Source organism: Pagrus pagrus (assembly GCF_965226575.1).
Source record: "Pagrus pagrus genome assembly, chromosome: 13".
Classification (NCBI taxonomy): Eukaryota; Metazoa; Chordata; class Actinopteri; order Spariformes; family Sparidae; genus Pagrus; species Pagrus pagrus.
In genome coordinates, this window is record NC_140197.1 from 2,904,286 (window position 1) to 2,931,898 (window position 27,613).

The following is a 27,613-nucleotide window of genomic DNA, read 5'->3' on the forward strand; positions in this document are numbered from 1 at the left end:
TTTACTTAATAACAGTAAAATATTGATAACGAAACCCAAATCCCAATTTTTGTCAGAAATTCCAGACTCGACAGTTTTCTGTGTCAGTGGTGATAGTTCAATCAAACCGTCAGGCGTCGAGAAAAGGAAAAGGAAAAGGAAGAAGGTTGAGGAAGCAACAACACAATAACAAGGTAATGTGAAGTAATGCAGTGCTGACCAGGTGATGAACGTTTGGCAACAAAATGTCTGTTTTTTAATTCAACATGTAGAAAAAGACGTTAACGGCTGCGGGTGCTGCTAGCTAGCTCGCTAGCTGTGGACTGCGTCAGGCTCTATCGCCACCGCCGTCGTCTCAGTTCTGGATAAGAGATGAACTTGAACTCAGAAGGTGGACGGTTGTGTTTTCCTCTTCATTAAAAATAAATAAATAAATAAAAAACAGTTTCTGAATTTTTCCACATATTCTTTTGGGTTTATTTAGTTTAGTTATCTGAGTGAAAACCTTCAGAGATGTCCTGAAACGTAGCTTCCATCTTCCAAATGAGTTTGTGATGATGTGTGTGTTTTATGAAAAGAGTTGGTCAGGAAAGTGACAAAGTTGTTCTGATGTTACAAAGACGAGCAGCAACATGTCTGTGAAGAAGCTGTTCCAGCACAGAGCTCAAGTTGAAGAGCTGATCTACAACCAGAAACATTGTGCAGGGAGGTAAACTCAGCTGACTAGTGGAGGTTTGTCTGACAGCAATCTGATCTTAGTTTGCTGTGTTTGGTTTATCTATGTTAGTTTGAGCTGTTCAAGCAGAGGGAGGTCATCACAGAAAAAGTACACTAGTGATTTACAGTAAATGACCAGAGGAGGAGCAACACTGACGGGAGGGGACATGAAAGTGAAAGTGTTCAGACGCCATTTTGAGTCAAGAGAGATGCAGGAGGAGGAAAATGCGTCTGAGGCAGGGTGAGTTTTATTTCTACATTATTGTTTTACAGTCAGAGTCTCTGATTCATCCGTGAGTACAGCGGGATTAGCTGCAAAATTCACATTGAACAAGAGACATCAAGCTCATATTTAAAGAAAACCGACCAGGAGGTGGATGTTTTTTTACGGTGTGTGTGTGTGTGTGTGTGTGTGTGTCTGGGTTGAGCCTCTTCAACACACTTGTCTCATGACTCTTGTGTTCTGAGCTCAGTCAGTGTTATGTTGCTTATTTCTCAGACTGACTCAAGTCCAGAAGACGACAGCAGTTGTGTTTTATGAATTGTATTGTCAATGTTTTGTCTGCCACTTCAGGTTCACCTGGCAACATAGTTTAACAGTAAAACTTTCACTGTTCACTCATTGAAGATATGTGTTGTACCAAAGTAGATCCTGCACTGTCCTGTTGGTCAGAAGGATCCAGATCGCTGTTTCAGTATTAACATATTTTGTTATAACTGGATTCTTTTAGACATTTAACCACTGACATTTTAAAGCTGAAACTCAAAGCCGCAAAATGTTTTCGTCGAAATTTCAAGTATAAGATTCCAGAACAAACATTTATTTCCAATTTAACATGAGTTGTTATAAAACTTGAGTGATCCGGGAACATGACAACAATAAAGGAACAACGTCTGCAGGCAAGAAGTGGAGACCTTGAGCGGACAGAGCAGGACATCATACTGAGGGACATCCCTTTAATTAGACATAGACATGGCCAGTCCTAATAAATGTCACTTGTGTTTAGCATCACATTGGGTGATGAGTCTGCAGGCTTCACCATCTCCATTTTACACCCCCCTCCACTGCATCTTGTTTCACCTGTTTGTCTTCATGTTGTTCTCCTTCCATGTGCTACATATTTACCTCAGTGCTTTCTGAAGTGCAGAAGATGAGTGATTGTGTGGAGGAAGAGGAAGACGGAGCAGAGTTTCCAGTCTCCAGCTGTCTGTCTATGAAGAGTGACCGGTCCAAAGGTTTACCTCAGAACTTCAGTAATGGACCTGGACCCTCAGACACACAGTAAGAACACTGTCAGCTACTTTTTAACGACCAAACTTTCAGTATCACCAGTTTGTGTAGTTAGATGTGTATTGATAATTAACAGTGATTGACATGAAATTAATAAAAACATGTTGGTGTTTCCAGAAATCCGCATCACAGACCGAGAGTAGAGTCTCCAGTCACCAGCTGTCTGTCTATGAAAAGTGACTGGTCAAAAGATTTTCCTCCAGACTTAAGTAACGAACCTGGACCCTCAGACACACGGTAAGAGATATATATTATACAGTTTTATCATGACCATTAAATGTTTGTAGTACATTATTTGTTTTAGTGGACATTACATTAGAAAAGGTGGGTTGTGTTTGATACTTTATACAATTACATATCAGCAGCATCAGATTCTTTTTGAATGAACTGGTGTAACAGTGGCTCCTACAGAGTGTTGCATAATGGGTTGTCTGTAGTGTTAATGTTGGCTAGTGAGTTACGCAAGTCCATTCATAGTGTTTGTTAGTCAGTCAGTCCTAAAAGTTGATGATGACTCATATGTAGGGCTGGGCGATAAAACCATCTCGATCATTTTCACGATAACATTTTCCACGATAACGATGATACATTTATGACAATTATTTTCGATAAAGTTTTTTTTCTTTTTTTAGGTCGTTTTCCACTACCTAGAAAACACTACACCAACAGCCAATCGCACAGCAGAGAAACAAATGCATGTGGTTGATGCATGTTTCCGGCCCCTCCCACTCGCAACATCTCAGAATGACAGTGACCACCTGTGTGTTTAGCCGACACAAGAAATTGAGCGGGCCGACTAGCAAACCCAGTGAGAGGAAACTGACAAAGACCAAGAAATTGTACCGAAGAAAGGTCACACCACTTCTGCTATTTGGAAATAGTTCGGCTACCTGAAGTCTGACAAAGGACAGACCACCATTAGGTGCAAAATGTGTTGGCCACCACCAACCTCTTCCATCATCTCAAAAGGTACCGTCCCAAACAGTACTCCGAAAGTATGAGTTAGCGCTATTATGCTAGCGTCAAGCGACACAAAGACATAACCAGCGCAGTTACGTACTGTATCGCTAAAGATATGATGCCTATAAGCATGGTTGAAAAATCAGCTCTACGCAGAGTGTAGGGTAAAGTTGGAGGAGGCATTAAAGCTGAACTGAACAACTACCTGCAAGCTCAAGAATGTGCAATATTCAAAGAATACAGTAGCTTAATCATCCTCAACATTTACCTTTTTATTTTATTTTCTTTAATCAATGTTCAGTTCAGTACACTAACTCTAAAATGTTTGAGACACGTTTGAAACAAGCAATTTGTTGTACATATTCATCATTTTATTTATCCAGTGTTAAACATAAAGCCATTTGGTTGGTTGGTTCTGTTGAATGTTTGTCACTTATTCATTCTGACAATAAATAATTGTATTTTATAAACCATAATTAACCTTCTGGTTTGTTTTGGGTTCTGCCGTAAGGAAAATACTCTTAAAACTGTCAATTCAACATTATTATTGTTAAATATACTGTATATCGTGATAATTATCGACATTGATCAATATGAAAAAACATATCGTGATAACAGTTTTGGCCATATCGCCCAGACCTACTCATATGGTGTGTTTTTTTGCGATGGAAGAAATAAATTCCTGAGTTTGACAACGTGCAAAAAAGATTAAATGATCTGTTAAAAAGCCAAGAATTACCACTGGAACATCAGGATGAGGACGAGCACAAAGATAAAATCTGAAAAATGCTGTCAAGCTGCCAGAAAAAATGTATTGCTTGCTTCTGCAAGCCTGTCAAGAGTAGGATACTGTTCACATTTGAACTGATACCAGTACCCAACAGTACTTTACTCTCTCTGTAATAATAAAACATTTTTTGTAATTTATAAATATACTATTATTGCGGTCTCAATGCTAACCTCAGTTATCACTTTGAGGGGAATATCCATTATGTCTTAGCATCGAGCTAACAGGCAAAGCGCTTGTTATACAAAATCAATTTGGGAATCAAAGAATGCATTCTTTAATATTTCCTCAGACGGTATGCACTTGTTGTTGGTTTTATACAAAGGTTTGAGAAATTCTAAAAATCATTGCTCACTATGTTAGTAAACTAAAAAGCAGGGCGGGCAGGAATATCAGGCGCAGCCAGGAGCTGAGTTTTGGGGTGACTTTCTCACTCTGTCTTTCTCTTTATAACATTTCTGTAAAGATGTGCTCTCAGGTACCAACATTTGGCACCGATTGATTAAATATGAATCGGCACTCAGTAGTACAAAACCCAAAGCCATCCTACAGAAAACCGGTTTCAGCTTCTGTCATCCTCAACATAGATCTGTTGTGTGACTAATGAGGTTAAACATCTTTATCAATAAAAGCATTTACAGTTTGAACACGAGTCACTGCGTTGTGAGGCTCGACTGCTGTGACTGAGATTGTTGTCTTATCAAGAGGAGAGTATCTCCTATTCTGTTTTAGTCAAAGCTAAACACAGCTTATTTTCTATACTGAAATAAAACTATGGTTTCTAATCAGGTTGATTTCCCTTTATCTCGCCAGGAAGGTGAAGGGAAGTGTTTTTGTGGCGGAGCAGCTGTCCTGTTGTACTTTGTATGAGGATGTCCTGAAGGATCCAGTCTCTACCAGCTGTGGACACAGACAGTGTATCACCTCATGCTGGGACCAGTCTGTCAGTCAGACTAACACTGGACAAAGTAATACTGTATATCTGTCTGCTGATGTCATCATGTCTGAAAACAGGAGTTTTTAATTTATTAAAGGAACAATTGTTGTGTTATGTAGAGCATTTAATATTATCATGAATATCATTCATTCAAAAACATTTTTATTTAATCAAGATTCTTGCTCTCAATTTAATCCCAGAATATTTTCTTCTCTTTCAGCTGATAGTGTTCTGCAGGAGGCTTTAGAAGAACATAAGATCAGTCTGAGGAGGAGATGTGAATGTGTGACTGAAGGAAGTGATGGAACAGGAAGTGGAACCCTCCTCAACAGGATCTACACTGAGCTCTACATCACAGAGGGACAGAGTGAAGAGGTTAATACCCAACATGAGGTGAGGCAGCTGGAGACAGTTTCCAAGACCCTCCATGACACTCCAATCAAGTGCAGCGACATCTTTAAAGCCTCAGCTGACCAACAGAGACACATCAGAGTGGTTCTGACCAACGGCGTTGCTGGAGTTGGAAAAACCTTCTCAGTGCAGAAGTTCACTCTGGACTGGGCAGAGGGCTCCGAAAACCAAGATGTCAGTCTGCTGGTTCTGCTCTCGTTCAGGGAGCTGAACCTGATCAGAGATGAGCAGTACAGTCTTCTCAGGCTGCTCCATGTTTTCCATCCAACATTACAGAAGGTGACAGCAGAGAAGCTCGCTGTCTGTAAACTTCTGTTCATCTTTGACGGCCTGGATGAAAGCAGACTTTCCCTGGATTTCAACAATAATGAGGTCGTGTCTGATGTCACACAGAAGTCATCAGTCAGCGTGCTACTGACAAACCTCATCAAGGGGAAGCTGCTTCCCTCGGCTCTCGTCTGGATAACTTCCCGACCTGCAGCAGCCAATCGGATCCCTCCTTCACGTGTTGACAGGGTAACAGAAGTACGAGGCTTCACTGAAGTCCAGAAGGAGGAGTACTTCAGGAGGAGGTTCAGTGATGAAGATCTGTCCAGCAGAATCATTTCACACATCAAGACCTCCAGGAGCCTCCACATCATGTGTCTGATCCCAGTCTTCTGCTGGATCACTGCTACAGTTCTGGAGCACATGTTGACTACAGACCAGAGAGGAGAGCTGCCCAAGACCCTGACTGACATGTACTCACACTTCCTGCTGGTTCAGACAAAGAGGAAGACGCAGAAGTACGATGAGGGACATGAGATGAGTCCACAGGAGCTGACGGAGGCTGACAGGGAAGTTCTTCTGAAGCTGGGGAGGCTGGCGTTTGAACATCTGGAGACAGGAAACATCATGTTCTACCAAGAAGACCTGGAGCGGTGTGGTCTTAATGTCACAGAGGCCTCGGTGTACTCAGGAGTTTGTACAGAGATCTTCAGAAGAGAGAGTGTGATCTTCCAGAAAACAGTCTACTGCTTTGTTCATCTGAGCGTTCAGGAGTTTCTGGCTGCAGTCTACATGTTCCACTGTCACACCAACATGAACACAAAGGTACTGAAGGCTTTCCTAAAAAACTCAAAACCAAAGTCTATTTTTAAGAAGATCTATTTGGTTTTTTTTGGCCACAAGGCCAGTTACCGATCCCTGGATTACTTCCTGAGGAGAGCCATGGAGAAATCCCTCGAAAGTAAAAATGGTCACCTGGACCTGTTTGTTCGCTTCCTTCATGGCCTCTCTCTGGAGTCCAACCAGAGTCTCTTAGTAGGTCTGCTGAGTCAGACACACAAGAGTCCAAAAATCATCCAGAGAGCCATCAACAACCTGAAGAAGATGAACAGAGATGATGTCTCTCCTGACAGAAGCATCAACATCTTCCACTGTCTCATGGAGATGAACGACCACTCAGTTCATCAGGAGATCCAAGAGTTCCTGAAGACAGAGGACAGATCAGAGAAGGAACTCTCTGTGATCCACTGCTCAGCTCTGGCCTACATGCTGCAGATGTCAGAGGAGGTTCTGGATGAGTTGAACCTGCAGAAGTACAAAACATCAAAGGAGGGACGACTGAGACTGATTCCAGCTGTGAGGAACTGCAGGAAGGCTCTGTGAGTCCAGATGTGATTATCAACATTATAAATCAGTGCAGATTAGCAGTTTAATTCTTCAGATATACATACTATAAAATAATTTATTTTGAAATAGCGCTTACATTTTAAATACAATTGTGATTATTATAAAAAAATGTTTCACTGTTTTTCTTCTAATAATCTTCCTTTGGGTGATAGAAGAAACCCTGGTGAAACTAATAAAAGAGGTTTTTTTAACCACTTTACTGAAGAGTTTAAAATAAGATCTGTATCATTTTTCACGTGATGTTTCTAAAGTCCTTGAGAATTTTTTTCATGCAGTTATTGTTATCATTATGTCGGTTTAGAGACATTTCACAAATGGACCAAAAAGTTCCAGCACAAATAAAAGGTTCTACTTTACCTTTTATACATGACATACATGACAATGTACAATAGCATTTGAAAAGACAGTAGGTGTATAAATCAAAATCACCAATGACAACACCATAAAAGTGTAAATCATTTACGTCTTTATTGTAGTCAACTGTTCTGAATCGCATCTGTATTAGCTGGGAAAATATTAATCATTAAAATGTAGATTTCTTAGATGTTTTTTTTAAACGTCAAACTCATCCATCTTTAATCCGTGAGGTGCACGATCATTCAGCATCATGATTTGTGGAGCCCACATGCTGACACAAGACGTGCGATGATGTTAATTTTGGCACTCACACCCTCATGCTAACACTGTGTTGGGCATAAACTAATCTAACTTTTTGGCAAAAACGTAGGATCAGACCACACTGAAAGACTGTGAACATCATGGAAACCCAAATGAAACTACATTTTCTCTTCCTTCATCTGCAAGATTAAAATATAACAAAGATTTAAAGTATTTTAGAGAGTGATGAGAATAACTGTTTCATGTCAAACACAGGTAAGATGAAGGTTTGCTGAACCACTAATGTAAATAGCAAATGTTAATCAGAACAGAATGTTTAAAACTGTTTTGAAAAGTAAATATAAAGTGTCCTCTTTCATAATAACATCTTTGTAATATCTGTGTCATGACAGACTTTCTTACTGTGGACTCTCAGAGACTCACTGTGAAGTTGTGGCCTCAGCTCTGAAGTCCAACCCCTCCCATCTGAGAGAGCTGATCCTGAGTTTAAACAGCCTGAAGGATTCAGGAGTGAAGCTGCTGTCTGTTGGACTGGAGAGTCACAACTGTGCTCTCGAGATTATGAGGTCAGTGCATTGTCTTGTTTTTCCATATATTCAATTCAAACCCTTGACTGAGACTTAAACAGTTAAGTTAATTAACTTTGAAGATTAGCAGCAGCATAAATCGGAAGAAATGTCAGTTCTTTGAGACATTTTCTGTGTATCCAAATGGCTCCATCCTGTGGTGCTCAGAAGATGTTGCACTGAAGGACTCTATTCAGTGTTTTTGTTTGTTCGATTTTTGTTTTTTCCATTTAATGTATTTCTACCTTTTAAGTGTGAGCATCCAGATTATGCCAGTCCCACTAATTTTAGATACAGGGTCATTTAGAACGGACAGTTTCACTGGAACTACTCGAGTACTTCCAGAGTTGTTGGTATATCAAAAGTTTATGGACAGCCTGCAGTCAATCAGAATCCAGTTATCAGCCAGCCCAGGGTATAAAAATATTTTTTCCTCTTACCTGTGGTGGTATTTATCCATCTACTGTAGAGTAGCTGGACCATTTATGTAAATGGCAAATGTTAATCAGAACAGAATGTTTCAAACTGTTTTGACTTCATCATTTGACAAATATTATCAGTATTATACACATAGTTTGATCAAAACAATAGAAAAGTTTATAAAATAACATTCAATAACACTTTACAATGTTCTACACAAAATGAGAGTAGTTACTACTATATTTAATAGATACAGTAATGAGGAATTTCTGAAGAACAGACTGGGAGATACTATATTAATAAAAAATGATGTCATGATTAGTTCATAAATATCCATGAATCAACATACTGACCCCTTTCTTTATGAGTCGTTCCTGATAAACCAGCTGCTTAGAGGACAAACTCTAGTGATGATTCATTCGTACTAATTACTTAATACTTAGTTACTTTTTGAGTTCCCCAACAAGTGAAGTGAAACATCAAACTGACATCAGTCACTGTCTGTTCAGTGAGTGTTGAGGAGTTTTGAGTGTGTAGGGAGGGTCGAGCTCGTTCTCATGCATATATTTAAATACTCATAAAAACACTGAAGTACACTGGAAAAAAAGCTTTTTTTAAGTTTAGTCAAAGTAATAGTTGATGCTCAAGTGCTACAGTAGACAGTTCAGTTCAATTTTTTCTGAAACCAAAACGACCCTCAAAATAAATAAATAAATAAAAACTTCTCACATTTTTGTGTACTGTAAAGTGTTACCTGACATTCCTTCAAAAATGTGGTGATAATTATTTATACACATTACCTACAGACTAATTGTCTCCAAGGCTGAAGAATTTTGTTGACTGTGAATTACTGCTGACCAGTAGATGGCAACACAAAATATGATTCATTGCAAATAAATTGCCATTCTGTGTCCAGGGCACCATGACTTCACTATCTCTTTATATAACAAATAGTTGTTTGCTGACATCTACAGATTTTAACTTCTATCTTGTCGGGTTCATGTGTATACGTCCTGTCTACCAGGAAGTGACTGTTGCTAGCACATCACATTGATTCAGTCTATTAAACACTGAATTATTTCAAACAAGAACATTGTCTTCTAAACTTACATCATTTATTCTTTATTCAGATTGAATGAATGCAGTTTGTCAGAGATCAGCTGTGCTTCTCTGGCCTCAGCTCTGAAGTCCAACCCCTCCCATCTGAGAGAGCTGGAGCTAAGCTACAACAACCTGCAGGATTCAGGAGTGAAGCTGCTGTGTGATTTTCTACAGAGTCCAAACTGTAGACTGAAGATTCTGAGGTCAGCTCACTGACTCTGTTACTGCTAACTAATATTTGAGTTTACATTCATACATGACTTACATTGATAAAGTTATAGATTTCCTTTGGTTCATATTTTCATTTTTTTTAAACTAAATTTAGTCTTCAGTTGCAAAAGACTTCTGTTTCTTCAAGAAACTGTAGAAAATGTTCAGTTCGTTGTTAAAGTAAAAAAATGTTTATAATTTAATCTGTTAACAGAAGAACTGAACTAACATTTGATTTAAATTGATAAAGTTGAGAAGTTGAAGTAAAAATATTTTGATTTCACACTGTAGACTCGAGATTTTAAGGTCAGTTCATTCTTGCTCTGTTACTGTTGTAGATCTGAAATGTTAATGCAGTTTTAAATTTCCACCACCATATTTTCCTTCTGTGCTCAGATTCATATGATGTGAAAGTTGTGGTGACACTAAACTGCAGACATAAGGTATATGATGCTGATCCACACTGACTATCTTAATGCTAAATCCTAACATTTGTTAATGTCTGGGAACTTTGTGATCTTGAGTCAGTTTCTGTGAGTTTTTATTTGTGTTTGGCTGCACAACATGAGATTGTGTAGCTGGATCCACTGGTGGAGCTGGTAGAGTTTAAGAGGTGAAGTCACTACGTTTTTATTGAAGTAGCAGCACACTGTCAATAATATTAATGTAAGCCCTTTTGGCCTGGAGCAAGCCTTACAACAACATTAGTCTGTGACATAGTGAGTGAACAACAGAGTTGTGCCATTGGTCCAGGCAGTCCAGTTTTAATGTTTCATGGGTTGTTGCCATTTAAACTTGTTCGTGCAAGAGGTTATCATGTCACCAGGGGTATCCGTGATACTGCGCTGCGTTCACAGTCCTATGTGCAAATGGGAAACATCATCTTTTAAAGCATGGCTGTTAAACTTCACAATCTGGCATATTTTATTGCTCAAATATATTGATAATTGCCACAGGTGGTTCTAAAACAGCTTGTTAAATGTAACTTTGTCCTGAGCATCACTTAATTCACTGCTAATCAGGTGAATACAGTGTATAGAAAGTGTTGGGTCATATTTCTCAAAGTTTCCACATTTCCTGAAGGCAACATAATTGGGGACAGCCCTGAGCCTTCTTTATTATGATCTCACTCACAACCTCACTCCCCTCTCAAAAAATGTTTAAGATTTCTTTTTTTTAATGATTTGAGATCAAAACTGGAACTTTCAGTTTCAATTTTTATTTTCAGTCAATTTTTATATAATCACACAAGTCTATGGTCCTTTTAACTTCATTGTTACAGAAGAAGCTGCGTCCTGCTTATCACATACAGTGGAGGAAATAATTATTTGATCCCTCACTGATTTTGTAAGTTCGCCCACTGACAAAGAAATGAATGGTCTATAATTTTAATGGTAGGTGTAGGAGCCATATGTAAGTCTGTGTGTGTGCTTGGTTTGTGGATGTGGACACTGCATTGGTGCGTGGGTAGGGGTGGAAGGGTTGGAAAGGAAGTCACACAGTGAAAAAATGTCTTTCTTGAAACAAAATGGGGTGTGTTTTGGCTGTCTGTGCATTGGGCACAGGAGCAAAGATTGTCGCAAGCGTCTTTCGTGTAAAGTATGCAATCTGAAACATCCTACCATGTTGCATATCCATTCTAAGGAAAAGGAAGCTGTTTCAGAGCAAGCTAACATGGGGCCAGAGACAGCTAACAGAAGGGCTTTAATCTCTGTGCAATCCAGCGGGCTTACTGGGGCCGGTGATCACGACTGTACACTCTCCATACTTCCTGTTCAAGTGAAGTCAAAGAAAGGAGATGAAATATTGATCACTTACAGTAGGTACTACTTCGTTGTGGCCGAGTTCACGCGTGATTCTTGGTTCTTAGTTCATTTAATGTGTGACTCCGGTGCGGTGTGTGGGTGTGTGTCGCCAGCGTGGTCTCTCCTCGTGGAGACCTCTTCGTCTCCAATCCCCGGAAGTCCCCAACCTCCGCCTCCAGACCAGGTAATATAGGTTCCTCAGCTCCACCCACTCACGGGGTTAAGTGAGCTACCTCCCATCTCGTCATGTGTTTCTGTGTTGTGTACGTGAATCAGTCTACCTTAACCTCACCTGGCCCTTACACTTCACCTGCTTCACATCTCCCAGGGGAATTCATAACACTCATGAACAAGCTGAATCTCACAGGGAGAAGAACTCTCCTACGAGCAATGGGTCAGGAGAAAGCTGTCGATAGTCAAATCAAAGAAAATCAAATCAAATTTTATTTGTATAGCCCAAATTCACAAATCACAGAGGAGGGATCCCTCTCCCGGGACGGACAGACGTCACATTGTTTCAGACCTGGAGGTAGCTGGATTGGACACAGATTGTTTCTGTGAGCTGCCTGACATATTCACTCAGAAAAGCATGCCTGTCCATCAAGGTAACATTCCTCGACAGGAAGATCTTCAAAGATGGCCACACCTGGAACATGTGAAAATTTCAGAGATCGATTCAGGGGTAGATCTTCTGATTGGTACTAATGTTCCTATTGCTCTAGAGCCATGGGAGGTTGTTTGGAGCACAAACGGAGGTCCATACGCAGTCAAAACTGTGTTAGGCTGGACTGTAAACGGTCCTCTCAGAGGAGACTTCGGCAGTGACGCTGCTTGTATGCAGCGACGTGCCACTGTCAATAGGATTTCTGTTTCAAGACTTGAGGAATTGTGGGAGCAGCAAACAAAGGCCGATTTCCCTGAATGTGCACAGGATGAACAGCTTGGATTATCGAAAGAAGATTGTCATTTCATGAAGTTGGTCAACAAGTCTGCCACATTGGTGGATGGTCATTACAGTGTTGGTTTACCTTTGAGACAAGATGATGTCAAACTGCCTAACAACAGAACTGTTGCAGAACAGCGTGCTCTGAGTCTCAAAAGGAGGTTTAACAGGGACAGCTCATTCCATGCTGACTACACCAACTTCATGAGTGATATAATTTCCAAAGGTTATGCTGAGAGTGTCCCGGCCGGGGATCTGGAGCGCTGCGATGGTAGGGTATGGTACATACCTCATCATGGTGTGTACCACCAACAGAAGAGAAAGATGAGGGTGGTCTTTGACTGTGGAGCTTCATTCCGGGGAACATCTTTAAATGCCCAGCTCGTCCAGGGCCCTGATCTGACTAGCTCGCTGGTGGGGGTCATGACCAGATTCCGAAAGGAGCCTGTAGTACTAATGGCGGACATTGAGGCTATGTTCCATCAGGTACCAAGTGTTGACGCAGACCTCTTAAGGTTTCTTTGGTGGCCGGACGGAGACCATGGCCAGGATCTGGTGGAATATAGAATGGTTGCATATCTGTTTGGCGCCACATCCTCTCCAAGTTGTGCAAGTTTTGCCTTAAGAAAGTGTGCAGATGACAACAAGGAACAGTTCAGTCCAAGGTCAGTTGATTCTGTGTTGCATAATTTTTTATGTCGACGACTGCCTTGTGTCTGTTGGTTCAGAAGAGGAGGCAGTCTCACTTTATGAAGAACTTTGCGCGCTTTGTGCTAAAGGAGGCTTCAAGCTCACTAAATGGATTAGCAACAGACGTGCTGTCATCGCTGCCATACCTCAACAGGAAAGAGCCATAGAGGTGAAGGATCTGGACTTGGACAATGACATCTTGCCTATGGAAAGAGCCTTAGGGGTGCAATGGTGTGTCCAGTCAGATTCATTCAAGTTTAAAATCACGCTCCGGGACAGACCTCTAACAAGGAGAGGGATCTTGTCCACTGTCAGCTCTATTTACGATCCTTTAGGATTTCTGGCGCCCGTTGTGCTATCCGCCAAAAGGATCCTTCAAGACTTGTGTAGGCGACAGCTTGGTTGGGATGATGCCTTGCCCCTCATTGTGGCCCAGGAATGGAGGGCCTGGCTAAATGAGTTACATCGGCTTGAGGAGTTTAAGGTCGACAGGTGCTTAAAACCTCTCAACTTTGGGGAAGTTGCTTCTGCTCGGCTCCACCACTTCGCAGATGCGAGTGAGGATGGGTATGGAACCGTGACCTACCTGTTGCTGCATAACATCTGTGGACAGGCACACAGTGCCTTTATAATGGGAAAGGCACGTGTACCTCCATTGATATCGATCACCATCCCACGCTGCAAATGCCGCTGCAGGAGTCCATTTTTCAGACTGACAGTCTATTAAAGTACATCAGGAATGAAACGTCAAGGTTCAAGATATTTGTTGCAAATCGGGTCTCAGAGATACTTACCTCGACCTACTCATCTCAGTGGAGATATGTGAATACATCCAGCAATCCTGCAGACTTGGCTTCAAGAGCAGCCAGGGTTGAGTCCTTCCTGAAGAGCGATAGTTGGGTGTCTGGGCCCAAGTTTCTTGTCGAACCTGAAATGAAGTGGCCAATAAATCCTGATTTGTCTGGAAATGTCTTTTCAGAAGATCCTGAGATCAAGACTGTCATCTCCGTGAATGCCATCTAAGCTAATGAGCAGGCGGACATCATTGAGTTTTATGAATCATTTCTCTTCTTGGATCAGGTTGAAAAGGATGGTGGGCTGGCTTCTCAGGTTCAAGAGTTGGCTGTGGGATCTTGTTGGAAGGAGGAAGCAATTGAAAGCTGTTCTTGCTCAATCTGGCCTGGATGAAGAACAGCTCAAGAAGAAGATAGAAGAGGAGATGCAGAGTGTCAAGGCTCATGCTGCCCTTGGGCCTCTTTCACTTGAAGAGTTTGACAAGGCAGAAACCGCAATTGTCTGTTTTTGTCAAAGGAAGCGGTTTCCAGAAGAGATAACTAGTTTGCAAAAGGGAGAAAGTGTGAAGAGGACCAGTCACCTTTGCAAGCTTGATCCCATACTCGAAGGAGGTGTTCTAAGAGTTGGAGGCAGACTTAACAGAACAGCCATGCCAGATGAGGCAAAACATCCTGCTATACTGGCCAAGGATCTTCACATTTCTGACCTCATTTTACATCATGTACATCAGCAGACAGGTCATGGTGGACATAACCACATGTTGGCAAAGTTACGCCAAAGATATTGGATTCCTGGTGCTAGCATTGCAATAAGGAAGACTTTATCCAAATGTGTTGTCTGTCGTAGATTACATGCTGCCCCAGGACATCAGCGCATGGCAGATCTTCCCCAGGACAGAGTTTCACCTGATGAGCCTCCATATACCAGAGTGGGAGTGGATTGCTTTGGACCGTTTGAGGTCAAGCGGGGAAGGGGAACAGCGAAAAGGTACGGTGTAATCTTTACATGTTTGGCGATGGGAGCTATACACCTGGAGCTGGCATCATCTTTAGACACAGATTCCTTTGTGAACGCCCTTCATTGCAAGACGTGGTCAGGTGTTGGAGTTGCGTTCCGATAATGGCACGAATTTTATCGGAGCCGAACGTGAATTGAGGGAAGCGTGGCCAAGCGTGGCATGGAACCATGCCCAGATCAATGACACACTCCTTCAGAAGGGAATCAGGTGGATTTTCAACCTGCCCACTGGTTCACATCACGTCGGAGTGTGGGAGCGATTAATTAGATCTGTGAGGAAAGTGTTGAATTCTGTCTTGAGAACACAGAATCTGGATGAAGAGTGTCTCTATACAGTCTTTTGTGAAGTTGAGGCTATTATTAATAGCCGCCCTATAACTAAAGCATCCACTGATCCAAATGACTTAGAAGCGCTGACCCCGAATCATCTGCTGCTGCTCAAGTCCAAACCTGCATTGCCACCAGGAGTGTTTCAAAGGGAGGACATATACGTTCGTCGACGGTGGAAACAAGTGCAGTATATGTCCGACTTGTTTTGGAAACCCTGGGTCAAGGAGTATTTGCCCCAGCTTCAGGAGCGCCAGAAGTGGCAGAGCACCGGACAAAACTTCATGCCAGGGGATTTTGTGATCATCGTGGACGACTCGGCTCCCCATAATTCATGGCTTACTGGAAGGATTGTGCGGGCAGACCCTGACAGAAGAGGACTTGTGCGTCGGGTCCGCATCAAGACTAGGAGCAGCTATCTGGACAGGCCCATCACCAAGGTGTGCCTTCAAGAGGCGGAGGAGCCAGAAGAGCTGCATTGACTCTGAATATGGACAGTTTGTATTGATTTGGACATTTGTGCACGTGAATGGACTTGGACTGATTTGTATGATTACTGGGATTATTTGCCATAAATCTTAGGTCATGGGTAAGAGATATTTTGAATGTGATGTTGATATCTTGCTAACCTTTTAAGTTTTGTCTCCTACATGTTAGTAGTTGTGTAATTATTGCCTTAAATAATTAGGGGCCGGAATGTAGGAGCCATATGTAGGTCTGTGTGTGTGCTTGGTTTGTGGATGTGGACACTGCATTGGGGCGTGGGTAGGGGTGTGTCACTGTGGGCGTGTGATCCGTGGTTACTTGTGATTGCACTCACCTGGTCTCATCAGTTGGCGTTTGAACATGGCGTGGGGTGAGCCACAGGGGTGAAATTTTCTGTTGACCGCTGCGCTATCACATCACATTGTGCTTCCCTTTACCTTATTAACCTTGCACGGACGTTTGTAAGCAGTTAGAGCTTCTGTGTGCTGCCGTGATATGGAAATAAAGGCGCTTTGAGAGGAAGAATAAAGCGAAGTGTGCGCGTCAACAATTTCTCCCGTGTTCAGCGGCTGATTGTTTTTCTTTTTATTGGTCTCAGTTAGCCATAATAGTAGGTTTATTTTAACAGTGAGAGACAGAATATCAAAAAGAAAATCCAGAAAATCACATTAAATAAAAGATATAAATTATTTTGCAATTCATTGAGTGAAATAAGTATTTGATCCCCTATCAAAACATTAGTTAGTACTTGGTGGAGAAACCCTTGTTGGCAAGTACAGAGGTCAGATGTTTCTTGTAGTTGATAACCAGGTTTGCAAACATCTCAAGAGGAATTTTGGACCACTCCTCTTTGCAGATCCACTCCAAATCCTTATGGTTCTGAGACTGTCGCTTGGCAACTCGAAGCTTCAGCTCCCTCGACAGATTTGCTATAGGATTAAGGTCCGGAGACTGGCTAGGCCACTCCATGACCTTAATATGCTTCTTTCTGAGCCACTCCTTTGTTGCCTTGGCTGTATGTTTTGGGTCATTGTCGTGCTGGAAGGCCCTTCCACGACCCATTTTAAGTGTCCTGGCTGAGAGAAGGAGGTTGTTACTAGAGCTGCACGATTCTGGAAAAAATGTGAATCACGATTTTTTTGCTTAGAATTGATATCATGATTCTCTGGCACGATTGTTTTCACAAAATGTTTCTTGCACTGATGAACTTTAACAAAACAAAAAAACATTGCTTTGGCAGAGGCATAGTAGTAGTTCTATCATTGGAAGATAACTGATTTTTACAAAAGTAAAAAAAAAAAAATGAGACATGCGGCTGATAACAACTTCCCCTTATCATCATATGCACATCAAACAGTCTGATTTCCTTAGAACTTAGAGCATATGGCCCTGAACATAGCACTTCAGAATTGAACGCTCAACTCTTGAATCTTTCATTGTATTCTCTAAAAGGAAACATTTTTTAAAAATGGACTTAATACCACATCAACTTATTAGCCTTTTTAAAATTATTATTATTGTTATTATTATTACCAAAATTTTTGTTGTGGTGATACAAATACAATACAGTTCATTATTGTTTTTGTTGTTGTGACTTTATAAAGGAGTGAAATCAGGCGCTATAAAATGAACCGTCAAGCTCAAATACGGCTCCATGATCCGACTGGACCATAAATCAGACTTAGTGGAAAAATGATCGATTTCCCGCAATTCTGCCTCGACCACTGCCTGCTGCTTATTGTACATGTCAGGGAGTGCAACGTTTGAAAAGTAGCTGTGGGAGGGCATCGAGTACCGTTGGTCGAGAGTGTTTATCATCTTCCAAAATCCCTCACGTTGTACAGTATTTATTGGGGCCATATCTTTGGCTAGGTGATATGCGATAGCTGCTGTGATCTCCTTATGTCTACTGGAGTTTGGTGGGTATGGCGTTGCATTGTGCAAGGCATTGACATCTGTGTTTGTTTCTTGCCTTGTACGGCTTCATCATGCTGTACTTTGTGGTGACGTTTAAGGTGATTGTAGAGATTTGTGGTGTTGCCGTGCCGTGCTGCAACGCCGGCAAAACTGGCTTAAATCCAAAATACTTCCACACCACCGAATGCGAACCTTTTTTGGGAACGAGGTCGGTTCGGGTGGGTGGGTGACTCTCGCCACTACCACTTGGGTTTTCGTCGCCATCCATTCAACCCTCCTTACCGCAGACTTCCTCCGCTTTAACTCTCACTCACTCTTTCCAAACACTCAACTGCAGCCGGGCTTCCTCCACTGAATCACGTGTTGTAAAGACGCTTTACCATAGGTTGAGGGAGGAGGCAGCGGCAGTGCTGCGTTTGGGGGCGCTTGAAAATAGGAGCATTTGTTTATGATGCAGCTCAAACATTAAAATGCTTCAGAATCGCCGTGTGTAGAAATGACATCGCGTGTATGTGTGAATCGAGATCGCGATTTTTTAACGATTAATCGTGCAGCCCTAGTTGTTACCCAGGATTTCACGGTACAAGGCTCCATCCATCTTTCCCTTGATGCGGTGAAGTTGACCTGTCCCCTTAGCAGAGAAACACCCCCAAAGCATAATGCTTCCACCTCAATGCTTGACGGTGGGGATGGTGTTCTTGGGGTCATAGTCAGAATTCCTCTTCTTCCAAACATGGCGAGTCGAATTGATCTCAAAGAGCTGGATTTTGGTCTCATCTGACCACATCACCTTCTCCCAATCATTCTCTGAATTATTCAGGTGTTCATTGGCAAACTTCAGACAGGCCTGTACATGTGCCTTCTTGAGCAGGGGGACCTTGTGGGCGCTGCAGGATTTTAATCCATTACGGCGTAGTGTGTTACCAATGGTTTTCTTGGTGACTGTGGTCCCAGCTGCCTTGAGATCATTAACAAGCTCCTCCTGTGTAGTTCTGGGCTGATCCCTCACCTTTCTCATGATCATTGATACCCCACGAAGTGAGATCTTGTGTGGAGCCCCGGACCGAGGGAGATTGACGGTCATATTGTGTTTCTTCCATTTTCGAATAATCGCACCAACAGTTGTCTCCTTCTCAACCAGCTTCTTGCCAATGGTCTTGTAGCCCATTCCGGCCTTGTGCAGGTCTACAATCTTGTCCCTGATGTCCTTAGACAGCTCTTTGGACAGGTGTCTTTTTATACAGGAAACGAGTTGAGATTAGAAGTACTTTCTTAAAGCGAGAGGACTAATCTGTGGGAGCCAGAATTCTTTATGGTTGGTAGGGGATCAAATACTTATTTCACTCAATGAAATGCAAATAAATTTTTATCTTTTTTTAATGTGAGTTTCTGGATTTTCTTTTCGATATTCTGTCTCTCACTGTTAAAATAAACCTACCATTAAAAGTATAGCCCGTTAATTTCTTTGTCAGTGGGCAAACTTACAAAATCAGTGAGGGATCAAATAATTATTTCCTCCACTGTAAAAGGCTTAATGTTATCAATTCATGATCTTTATTATAAAGATGCTCTACGTGTACGTCTAATAAGAAAAGAGCCGAGGAGCAGAATTTAAGTGAAAGACATTTTATGTGCTTGAAATGTTGCATGTTGACTTGTGATCACTTTTGTGGACTTAGTTTTAGTTTTTTGACTTGAAGACTTACATGAAGTCATTTTACTCATTTTGACCTGTCGGGATATAACCGTTTTTTATTAAAACAGCATTAAAATATAATGTGAACTGCTACTTCAATACACGCTAACAAATATTACTGGGACCACAATACAAATTTTGCACACCAGCATTTAATATTCAGAAATTGAAATCATAAACTCTCCCACTGACTTCCTCAGTAATGACCTCGCCACATTTAGACACCTTGAGTAGCCATATACTTAGTTTTGTCACTTTTTGTATTTTACAGTTTTGAACCTGCATCCTGTTGGGTTCAGGTGTTTGAAGTTTCCATTTTCTAAACTTCTAAATTCTAAACCTTCTTCAGCTCTGAACAGATTATTAAACACTGAATGATTTCAAGCAGGAACATTGTCTTCTAAACTTACATCATTTATTCTTTATTCAGATTGAGTGGCTGCAGTTTGTCAGAGATCAGCTGTGCTTCTCTGGTCTCAGCTCTGAAGTCCAACCCCTCCCATCTGACAGAGCTGTGGCTGAGTAACAACAAGCTGCAGGATTCAGGAGTGAAGCTGCTGTGTGATTTTCTGCAGAGTCCAATCTGTGAACTGGAGAGTCTGGGGTCAGTTCACTAACTCTGTTGTTGTTGTAGATCTGAATAGTTTATATAACAAATTAACCTAATTCATATTCATACATCCAAGAATTGTAACATTTCCACCATCAATTCTTACTTACTGCTCAGAGTAATATGATGTGAAAGTTGTGGTGACACTAAACTGCAGACATAAGGCTGATATTATACTGATCCACACTGAGTATCTTAATGCTAAAGTGTGTTTTCTTCCTTTTTGTGGTTTAACTGTACCCTGAATATCTTCAACTCTTGATTTTCATCTCAAATTTCAATTAGTTTCCTTTGTTTCATAAAATAAAAATAGAAATCACCTTGATCTCTATTCATCTATTGGACAATAAAAACATATTCATTATCTTATTTTCTAAACATTTTTTAAGAATCTAAAACCGACTGAATAGTTGGAACTGAAGATGCTTTGGTTCTATGACTCAACTATTCCTAAAAGAGATATTGTAGGTGTCTTTTGTTCACATTTCCCCAAATTTCATCCTGACATTTTTGCATCTTTATAAACTTTGTGATCTTGAGTTGATTCTTAAATCAGTTTCTGTGGGGTTTTTTTTGTGTTTGGCTGCACAGCATGTTGTGTAAATAGCAAATGTACTTACACAAACCTGTGTGCCCCTGGGTGTGTTGGTCTTCAAATGAGGTGTGGTCAGGCAACAAATATCATGGCAAGTTTAATCACAAAACTAAAAGCTGTAGTTATAAACTCTCCAAAGGAAATGAGTCAGGAGTTTCAAATAATCAATAAAGTTTATCATCTGTTCCTCATACGCATGCTAATGTAGAGATACACATAGACACACATTCACATAGTTTCTGCTGCTGGGGGATCGCTGCAGGTAATGTCACTAATATTTTCCTCATTAAGGACTTGGTCACGCCCTAAATGCACTAGTGCATTGCGCTTTAGACCTTGTGCTTTAGACCATCTACAGTGTATATAGGGTCCTGAATGTTTTCAAGCAGGAGCGTTGTCTTCTAAACTTACATCATTTATTCTTCATTCAGATTGAGGGACTGCAGTTTGTCAGAGATCAGCTGTGCTTCTCTGGCCTCAGCTCTGAAGTCCAACCCCTCCCATCTGAGAGAGCTGTGGCTGAATAACAACAAGCTGCAGGATTCAGGAGTGAAGCTGCTGTGTGATTTTCTGCAGAGTCCACACTGTAGACTGGAGAGTCTGAGGTCGGTTCACTGACTCTCTGCTACTGTTGTATTGTTAAATTAACATTTGGGTTTACATTCATACATAACTTGCATCCATGAAGTTGTAAATCTCCTTTGGTTCATATTTTCATGTTTTTTTAATCTAGATTTAGTCTTCAGACTTCTGTTTCTTAAAATAACTGTTTCTGTTTATTCAAGAAACTGTAGAAAATGTCCAGTTAGTTGTTAAAGGAAATTAATGTTTGTTTTAATCTGTTAACAGAAGATCCTCTAAACTAACACTGATTTACACACATTGGATTATAAATGGATTTTTATTTATACTTTACTCAGATTGAGGAGCTGCAGTTTGTCAAAGATCAGCTGTGCTTCTCTGGCGTCAGCTCTGAAGTCCAACCCCTCTCATCTGAGAGAGCTGGAGCTGAGTAAAAACAAGCTGCAGGATTCAGACATGACACTGCTGTCTGATCTGAAGGAGAGTCCACACTGTAGACTGGAGAATCTCAGGTCAGTAGAGGGTTGGAGTCAGTTCACGCTGGTTTCAGCAGTATTGTACTAAACACAGTATCAAAGTGAAGGCCCAGTATTTCCTGCTTTTCTCAGTGAAGCTGTGAGTGGAGAACAGTGACAGGCTTCATGATTGGACAGAAAGACATAGAGAGAGCAGTCAGCCAATCGAGCCAGAAGCTTGTTGTGATCATGTGTTTGAGTTGATGTGAAGGCGACTGAGATCAGATTTGATGCTCCGACAGTTTGATGAATGAGGACACTGTCTCTATAAATCCTGTGATGCTGTCAGCTGTGATCCAGCTTTATTTCCTGTAGACATGAACGCAACAACAACAAAGTGTTTGTTCTCTCATTTCAACACTGAAGAACTGATCAGTGCATCTTTCACAGCTCTCAGATCAGTCTGACTGAAGCCGGCAAATCAAATCAAATCAAATCAAATCAAATTTTATTTGTATAGCCCAAATTCACAAATCACAGTTTGCCTCAGAGGGCTTTACAATCTGTACAGAGACGACACCCTCTGTCCTTCGACCCTCGATTCGAGTGAGGAAAAACTTGCCCCAAAATCCTGCGGCCAGGATCCATGGGAGCCTGTAGGACTAGAAAGCACAAGGACTCCGGGGAAGAAGTAAGTCAGTGACATGCAGAGATGGGGCATGTTTACAGGCATAATGTATACAGATGGAGAGGAGAGGAGAGGGGAGGAGAGAGAAGCTCAGTGTGTCATTGTCCCCCGGACTAGGCCTATAGCAGCATAACTAAGATGTCCTGGCCCAGCCCTAACTATAAGCTCTATCGAAGAGGAAGGTCTTAAGTCTACTCTTAAAGGTAGAGAGGGTGTCCGCCTCCCGGACCAAAACAGGAAGATGGTTCCACAGAAGAGGAGCTTGATAGCTGAAGGCTCTGGCTCCCATTCTTCTTTTGGAGACTTTAGGAACTACAAGTAATCCTGCGTTCTGGGAGCGTAATGCTCTAGTTGGGTGATAGGGTAGTATGAGCTCCTGGAGATATGATGGTGCCTGACCATTAACAGCTTTGTAAGTGAGGAGAAGGATTTTAAACTCTATTCTTGATTTTACAGGGAGCCAGTGCAGAGAGGCCAATACAGGAGTAATATGATCTCTTTTCTTAGTTCCTGTCAATACACGTGCTGCAGCATTCTGGACCAGCTGGAGACTCTTTAGAGACTTGTTAGGGCAGCCTGATAATAGATAATTACAATAGTCCAGCCTGGAAGTAACAAATGCATGGACCAGCTTTTCTGCGTCTTTTTGAGACAGGATGGGCCTGATTTTTGCAATGTTACGTAGATGAAAAAATGCAGACCTTGAAATTTGTTTTATGTGGGAGTTGAAGGACATATCTTGATCAAAGATAACTCCCAGATTCCTGACGGTGGTGCTGGAGGCCAAGTTAATGCCATCCAAACTCGCTATATCATTAGATAATGCATCTCTAAGGTGTTTAGGACCAAGTACTATAACTTCGGTTTTATCTGAGTTTAACAGCAGAAAATTGCAGGTCATCCAGGTCTTAATGTCCTTGAGACATGCATGGAGTTTAGTAAGCTGATTAGTTTCATTTGGCTTTATTGATAGGTATAACTGTGTATTATCTGCATAACAATGAAAGTTTATGGAGTGTTTCCGAATTATATTTCCTAGAGGGAGCATATATAAGGTGAATAGTATGGGTCCAAGCACGGAGCCTTGAGGAACACCATGACTAACCTTGGTATACAGGGATGACTCATCATTAACATGTACAAACTGAAATCGATCCGATAAATAGGACTTAAACCAGTTTAATGCGGGTCCTTTAATGCCAATTAAGTGTTCCAGTCTCTGTAGTAGAATGTGATGATCAATGGTATCAAATGCAGCACTAAGATCTAGTAAGACCAGGACAGAGACAAGTCCTTTGTCAGAAGCGATTAGGAGGTCATTTGTAACTTTCACCAGTGCCGTCTCTGTGCTATGATGTGCTCTAAAACCTGATTGAAAATCCTCATATAAACTATTTTTATGAAGAAAGTCACATAGCTGGTTGGCGACTGCTTTCTCAAGGATCTTGGAGAGGAAAGGGAGGTTGGATATAGGTCTATAGTTGGCTAAAGCTTCTGGATCAAGATTAGGCTTTTTAAGAAGCGGTCTAATTACAGCTAGTTTAAAGGATTGTGGTACGTATCCTGTTAATAGAGACAGGTTGATCATTTCTAGTAGAGATGTGCTAATTAAAGGTAAAGGTTCTTTCAGCAACCTAGTTGGGATGGGGTCTAGGAGACAAGTTGTTGGTCTAGATGAAGAAACCATCGAAGTTAGTTGGTGGAGGTCGATGGGAGAGAAGCAGTCTAAATATAAGTCAGAATTTACAACTGTTTCTGAGGTTCCTGTGTTTAAAGATACAATAGTGCCAGTTGAGGGCAAGCGATGATGGATTTTGTCTCTAATAGTTAAAATTTTATCATTAAAGAAGCTCATGAAGTCATTACTACTGAGCGTTGTAGGAATACATGGTTCAGTAGAGCTGTGACTTTCTGTCAGCCTGGCTACAGTGCTGAAAAGAAACCTGGTGTTGTTTTTGTTTTCCTCTATTAATGACGAGTAATAGCTTGCTCTGGCATTGCGGAGGGCCTTCCTATATATTTTAAGGCTATCTTTCCAGGCTAAGCGGGATTCTTCCAAGTTGGTGGAACGCCATTTCCTTTCAAATTTCCGTGATGTTTGCTTCAATTTGCGGGTATCCGAGTTATACCAGGGTGCTAACCTCCTGTGTTTTATAGGTTTCCTTTTCAGGGGGGCAATAGAGTCCAGTGTTGTTCGCAATGAGCCTGCAGTGCTATCAACAAGATGATCGATTTGTGAGGAACTGAGGTTAGCGGAGGAGTCCTCTATTATATTAAGACATGGCATTGAATTTAGTGCCAGCGGTACAATTTCCTTAAATTTAGCTACAGCACTGTCAGATAGACATCTAGTGAAGGAGTTTTTGCCTAATGGTGTGTAGTCCAGTAATAGAACTTCAAAAGTTATTAAGTGATGGTCTGATAAAAGAGGATTCTGTGGAGAAACTGTTAGATTTTCAATCTCGATACCATAAGCTAGAACAAGGTCAAGGGTGTGGTCAAAACAGTGAGTTGGTTTATGTACACACTGAGAGAAGCCAATAGAGTCTAATAATGAGATAAATGCAGTACTAAGGCTATCATTAATGACATCCACATGAATATTAAAATCACCTACAATAATTACTTTATCTGATTTGAGGACTAGACTTGATAAAAACTCAGAGAATTCAGATAAAAATTCTGAGTAAGGACCAGGTGCTCGATACACTACAACAAATAGAACTGGCTGTAAAGTTTTCCACGTTGGATGTGAAAGACTCAGAACAAGGCTTTCAGATGAGTTATAATTTAATTTAGGTTTAGGAATGATTGACAGACTTAAGTCATAAATAGCTGCAACACCACCTCCTCGGCCGGAGCCTCGAGGAATGTGAGTATTAATGTGACTGGGTGGAGTGGATTCATTCAGGCTGACATATTCTTCAGGATGCAGCCAAGTTTCAGTAAGACAGAATAAATCAATATTACAGTCTGAAATTAAGTCATTTACTAGTACAGCTTTCGATGACAGGGATCTGATATTTAGGAGTCCGCATTTAATTCTCTTGTCTTGTTTTGAGATTGCAGAGTTGCTGTTAATTTTTATTAGATTTTCATGCACAACTCCTCTTCTGTGGACTTTTGATTTGATTAATTTAATTAATTTAGGTGGTCGGTGGGCAGACACAGTCTCAATGAAGTTTTGGGTGTGCAACTGATCTAATGGAAGCTCAGAGAAGCGTGTAAGACTGCAGCTCTGTCTCCTGGTCCCAACTCTGGGTTGTCAGGCTGGTTGTTGGCTAATGAAATGGGTTAAATTTCTAGAGATGAGAGCCGCTCTGTCCAAAGTGGGATGGATGCCGTCTCTCCTAATGAGACCAGGTTTTCCCCAGAAAGTCCGCCAATTATCAACAAAGCCCACATCGTTTGCTGGACACCACCTTGGCAGCCAGCGGCATCATTACATTTAGTAACCATGTGGACTGGATACAGACCAGAACCTCTGCTCAAGTCCAGAAACCACAGCTGATGTTTTACTGTTCAATGTAGGACCTTTTAACGTTATATTTATATCTGCCCATGTGTCATTTGATTTGTCCAAATATTTTCATTACAGACTCCATGTTTACTGTATTTGTCATGTTATGTTTCCAAAGTAGATGAAATATTTAAATGTGAGTGAGACTCTGTTTTTTAACAGCAGTAAATCATCATTAAAGTGAGCTGTGAGTATCTCTCTGTTTCTGCAGTCATGATGCGTTCAGGGACTGTCAGCAGTTTATTTCCACTGTGTCCTTCAGTGAAACCTGCAGAGTAAACACACTTGATGTCCAAAGTGTCTGCAGGTCTGTGAGCTTCACTCCAACACGTTAACATGAGAGCTGAAAGGAAGCTGGCTACGCTACACAGCCGCTCCACTTGTGGTCTGAACAGGACTGAAGTCCTGCTGGTCTTTATATCACTGACTGACAGCTGATGGAGGGAGTCTCTGTAAACACTCATTTATCACTTCTACTGTCTCTGCTTCTCTCATTAGCTGGGAATCGTGGTGATCTCTGTCACAGTGATGAGAAAGGTGGAGGTGTTGAGAGGATCAGCTGTGTCCTGATGATCCAGAGAGGTTGAAGCAGCACCATCAGCTGGTTGGTGGAGAGGCTCTGACTGGGCCGTGTTACTGGGAGGTGGAGTGGAGAGTGCTGCAGTGGGAACTGCTCTGAGATCAGCTTTACTGTCACACACAATGTCCAGTCCAGCATCATCCCTGTATTCCTCTGGATGTGACCTGGCCTCCACCTGGCCTCCACCTGGAACCTGCATCTTTATTCTTTTATTCACTCACATATTCTCAACACAAAATATCGCTGCAAACACTGTTGTAGAAGCAGACAGAAAAAGTGTTAACCTTGCGAACAGGGCTTGAGTAAAAGTCTAAGTCTAAAGTATCTGGTATTAAATGTACTTAAGTATCAAAAGTACATTAAGAGTAAATAAGTAAGTTAAAATAAATTATGCAAATTATTCTGTTTACCAAGAGTTGACCAATCATCAGCCTGGTTAATTATCCGGTCCAATATTCAGCATTTTTCTGTTTAAAGTCAGTGTTTTCTTTCTTTTTTTTTTTTTTTTAATTGCCGATAAATTAATTTAAAAATGCTCTTTGGCTCTGATGCAGCATGTAATCTGCAGAGTAACTAAAGTTCTTGAGTAAATGTACTCAGTTACACCCTTCAATGTCTCCAGATTAGCACTCTTTATGGCAACATAACTGTAGATTAACACATTTAATTGGATATTTCTGTTTTGCTTTCTGTTGCAGCTCCACCCTGTGGAACGATGGAGTAGTGCAGTCAATTTCCACATGTTTCTGATTAAAGGGGAACTCCGGTTTTTTGACACCTGGACCTTATTTATAGGTGTAATTATGCTCATATACTTACACAGACAATTGTAGTGCAGCTCGGAGTCCTTCGGACGTTAGTTAGATCCAACCGATCATGGCCGCAGCGCACGGGGGCCACGGCAATGGAGCTTCTACATACGATTTATCTGCCGCGAAACTCGCTCATTTCACCTACATTTTGTCATGAATGGCCAGTGTTATCATCATGTCAGCTCAGCTACCTTGTTGTCGTCACCCGGGGATTTTTTCCAAACAAACTTTTGATGACGTCATAGACATGCGCCGCAAAAACTCAGCTGTTTCACTTTGTTTTGGTCGGCTATTTCTGTGCAACATGGCAGAATATTTATCTGATGTAGAGGTGTCCCGTTTTGAGCCAGAATACACTGACGAGGAGGAGGACGCGGAGGCAGAGAGCCAAACAGCTGGCCCAAGAACAAGAAACCGCTGCACG

At 41.4% G+C, this 27,613-nt stretch overlaps 1 protein-coding gene across 5 annotated transcripts; it reads left to right on the plus strand.

The window, feature by feature from the left end:
- Positions 1–907: 907 nt before the first annotated feature.
- LOC311268756 (protein NLRC3-like) lies at positions 908–27,153 on the plus strand. 5 transcript variants are annotated; one of them, XM_084372571.1, is made up of 11 exons: positions 908–937; positions 1,828–1,978; positions 2,105–2,224; positions 4,548–4,702; positions 4,892–6,728; positions 7,767–7,940; positions 9,491–9,664; positions 19,778–19,951; positions 20,984–21,157; positions 21,473–21,646; positions 26,296–27,153. In XM_084372571.1, the coding sequence occupies exons 1-11, from the start codon at positions 922–924 to the stop codon at positions 26,309–26,311; spliced, it is 3,165 nt and encodes a 1,054-aa protein (XP_084228697.1). In that variant the 5' UTR covers positions 908–921; the 3' UTR covers positions 26,312–27,153. The 5 variants fall into 5 exon arrangements, with proteins under 5 accessions (XP_084228697.1, XP_084228698.1, XP_084228700.1 ...); XM_084372572.1 differs by having other exon boundaries at positions 1,840–1,978; XM_084372573.1 differs by having other exon boundaries at positions 917–937; positions 1,845–1,978.
- The last annotated feature ends 460 nt before the right edge of the window (positions 27,154–27,613 follow it).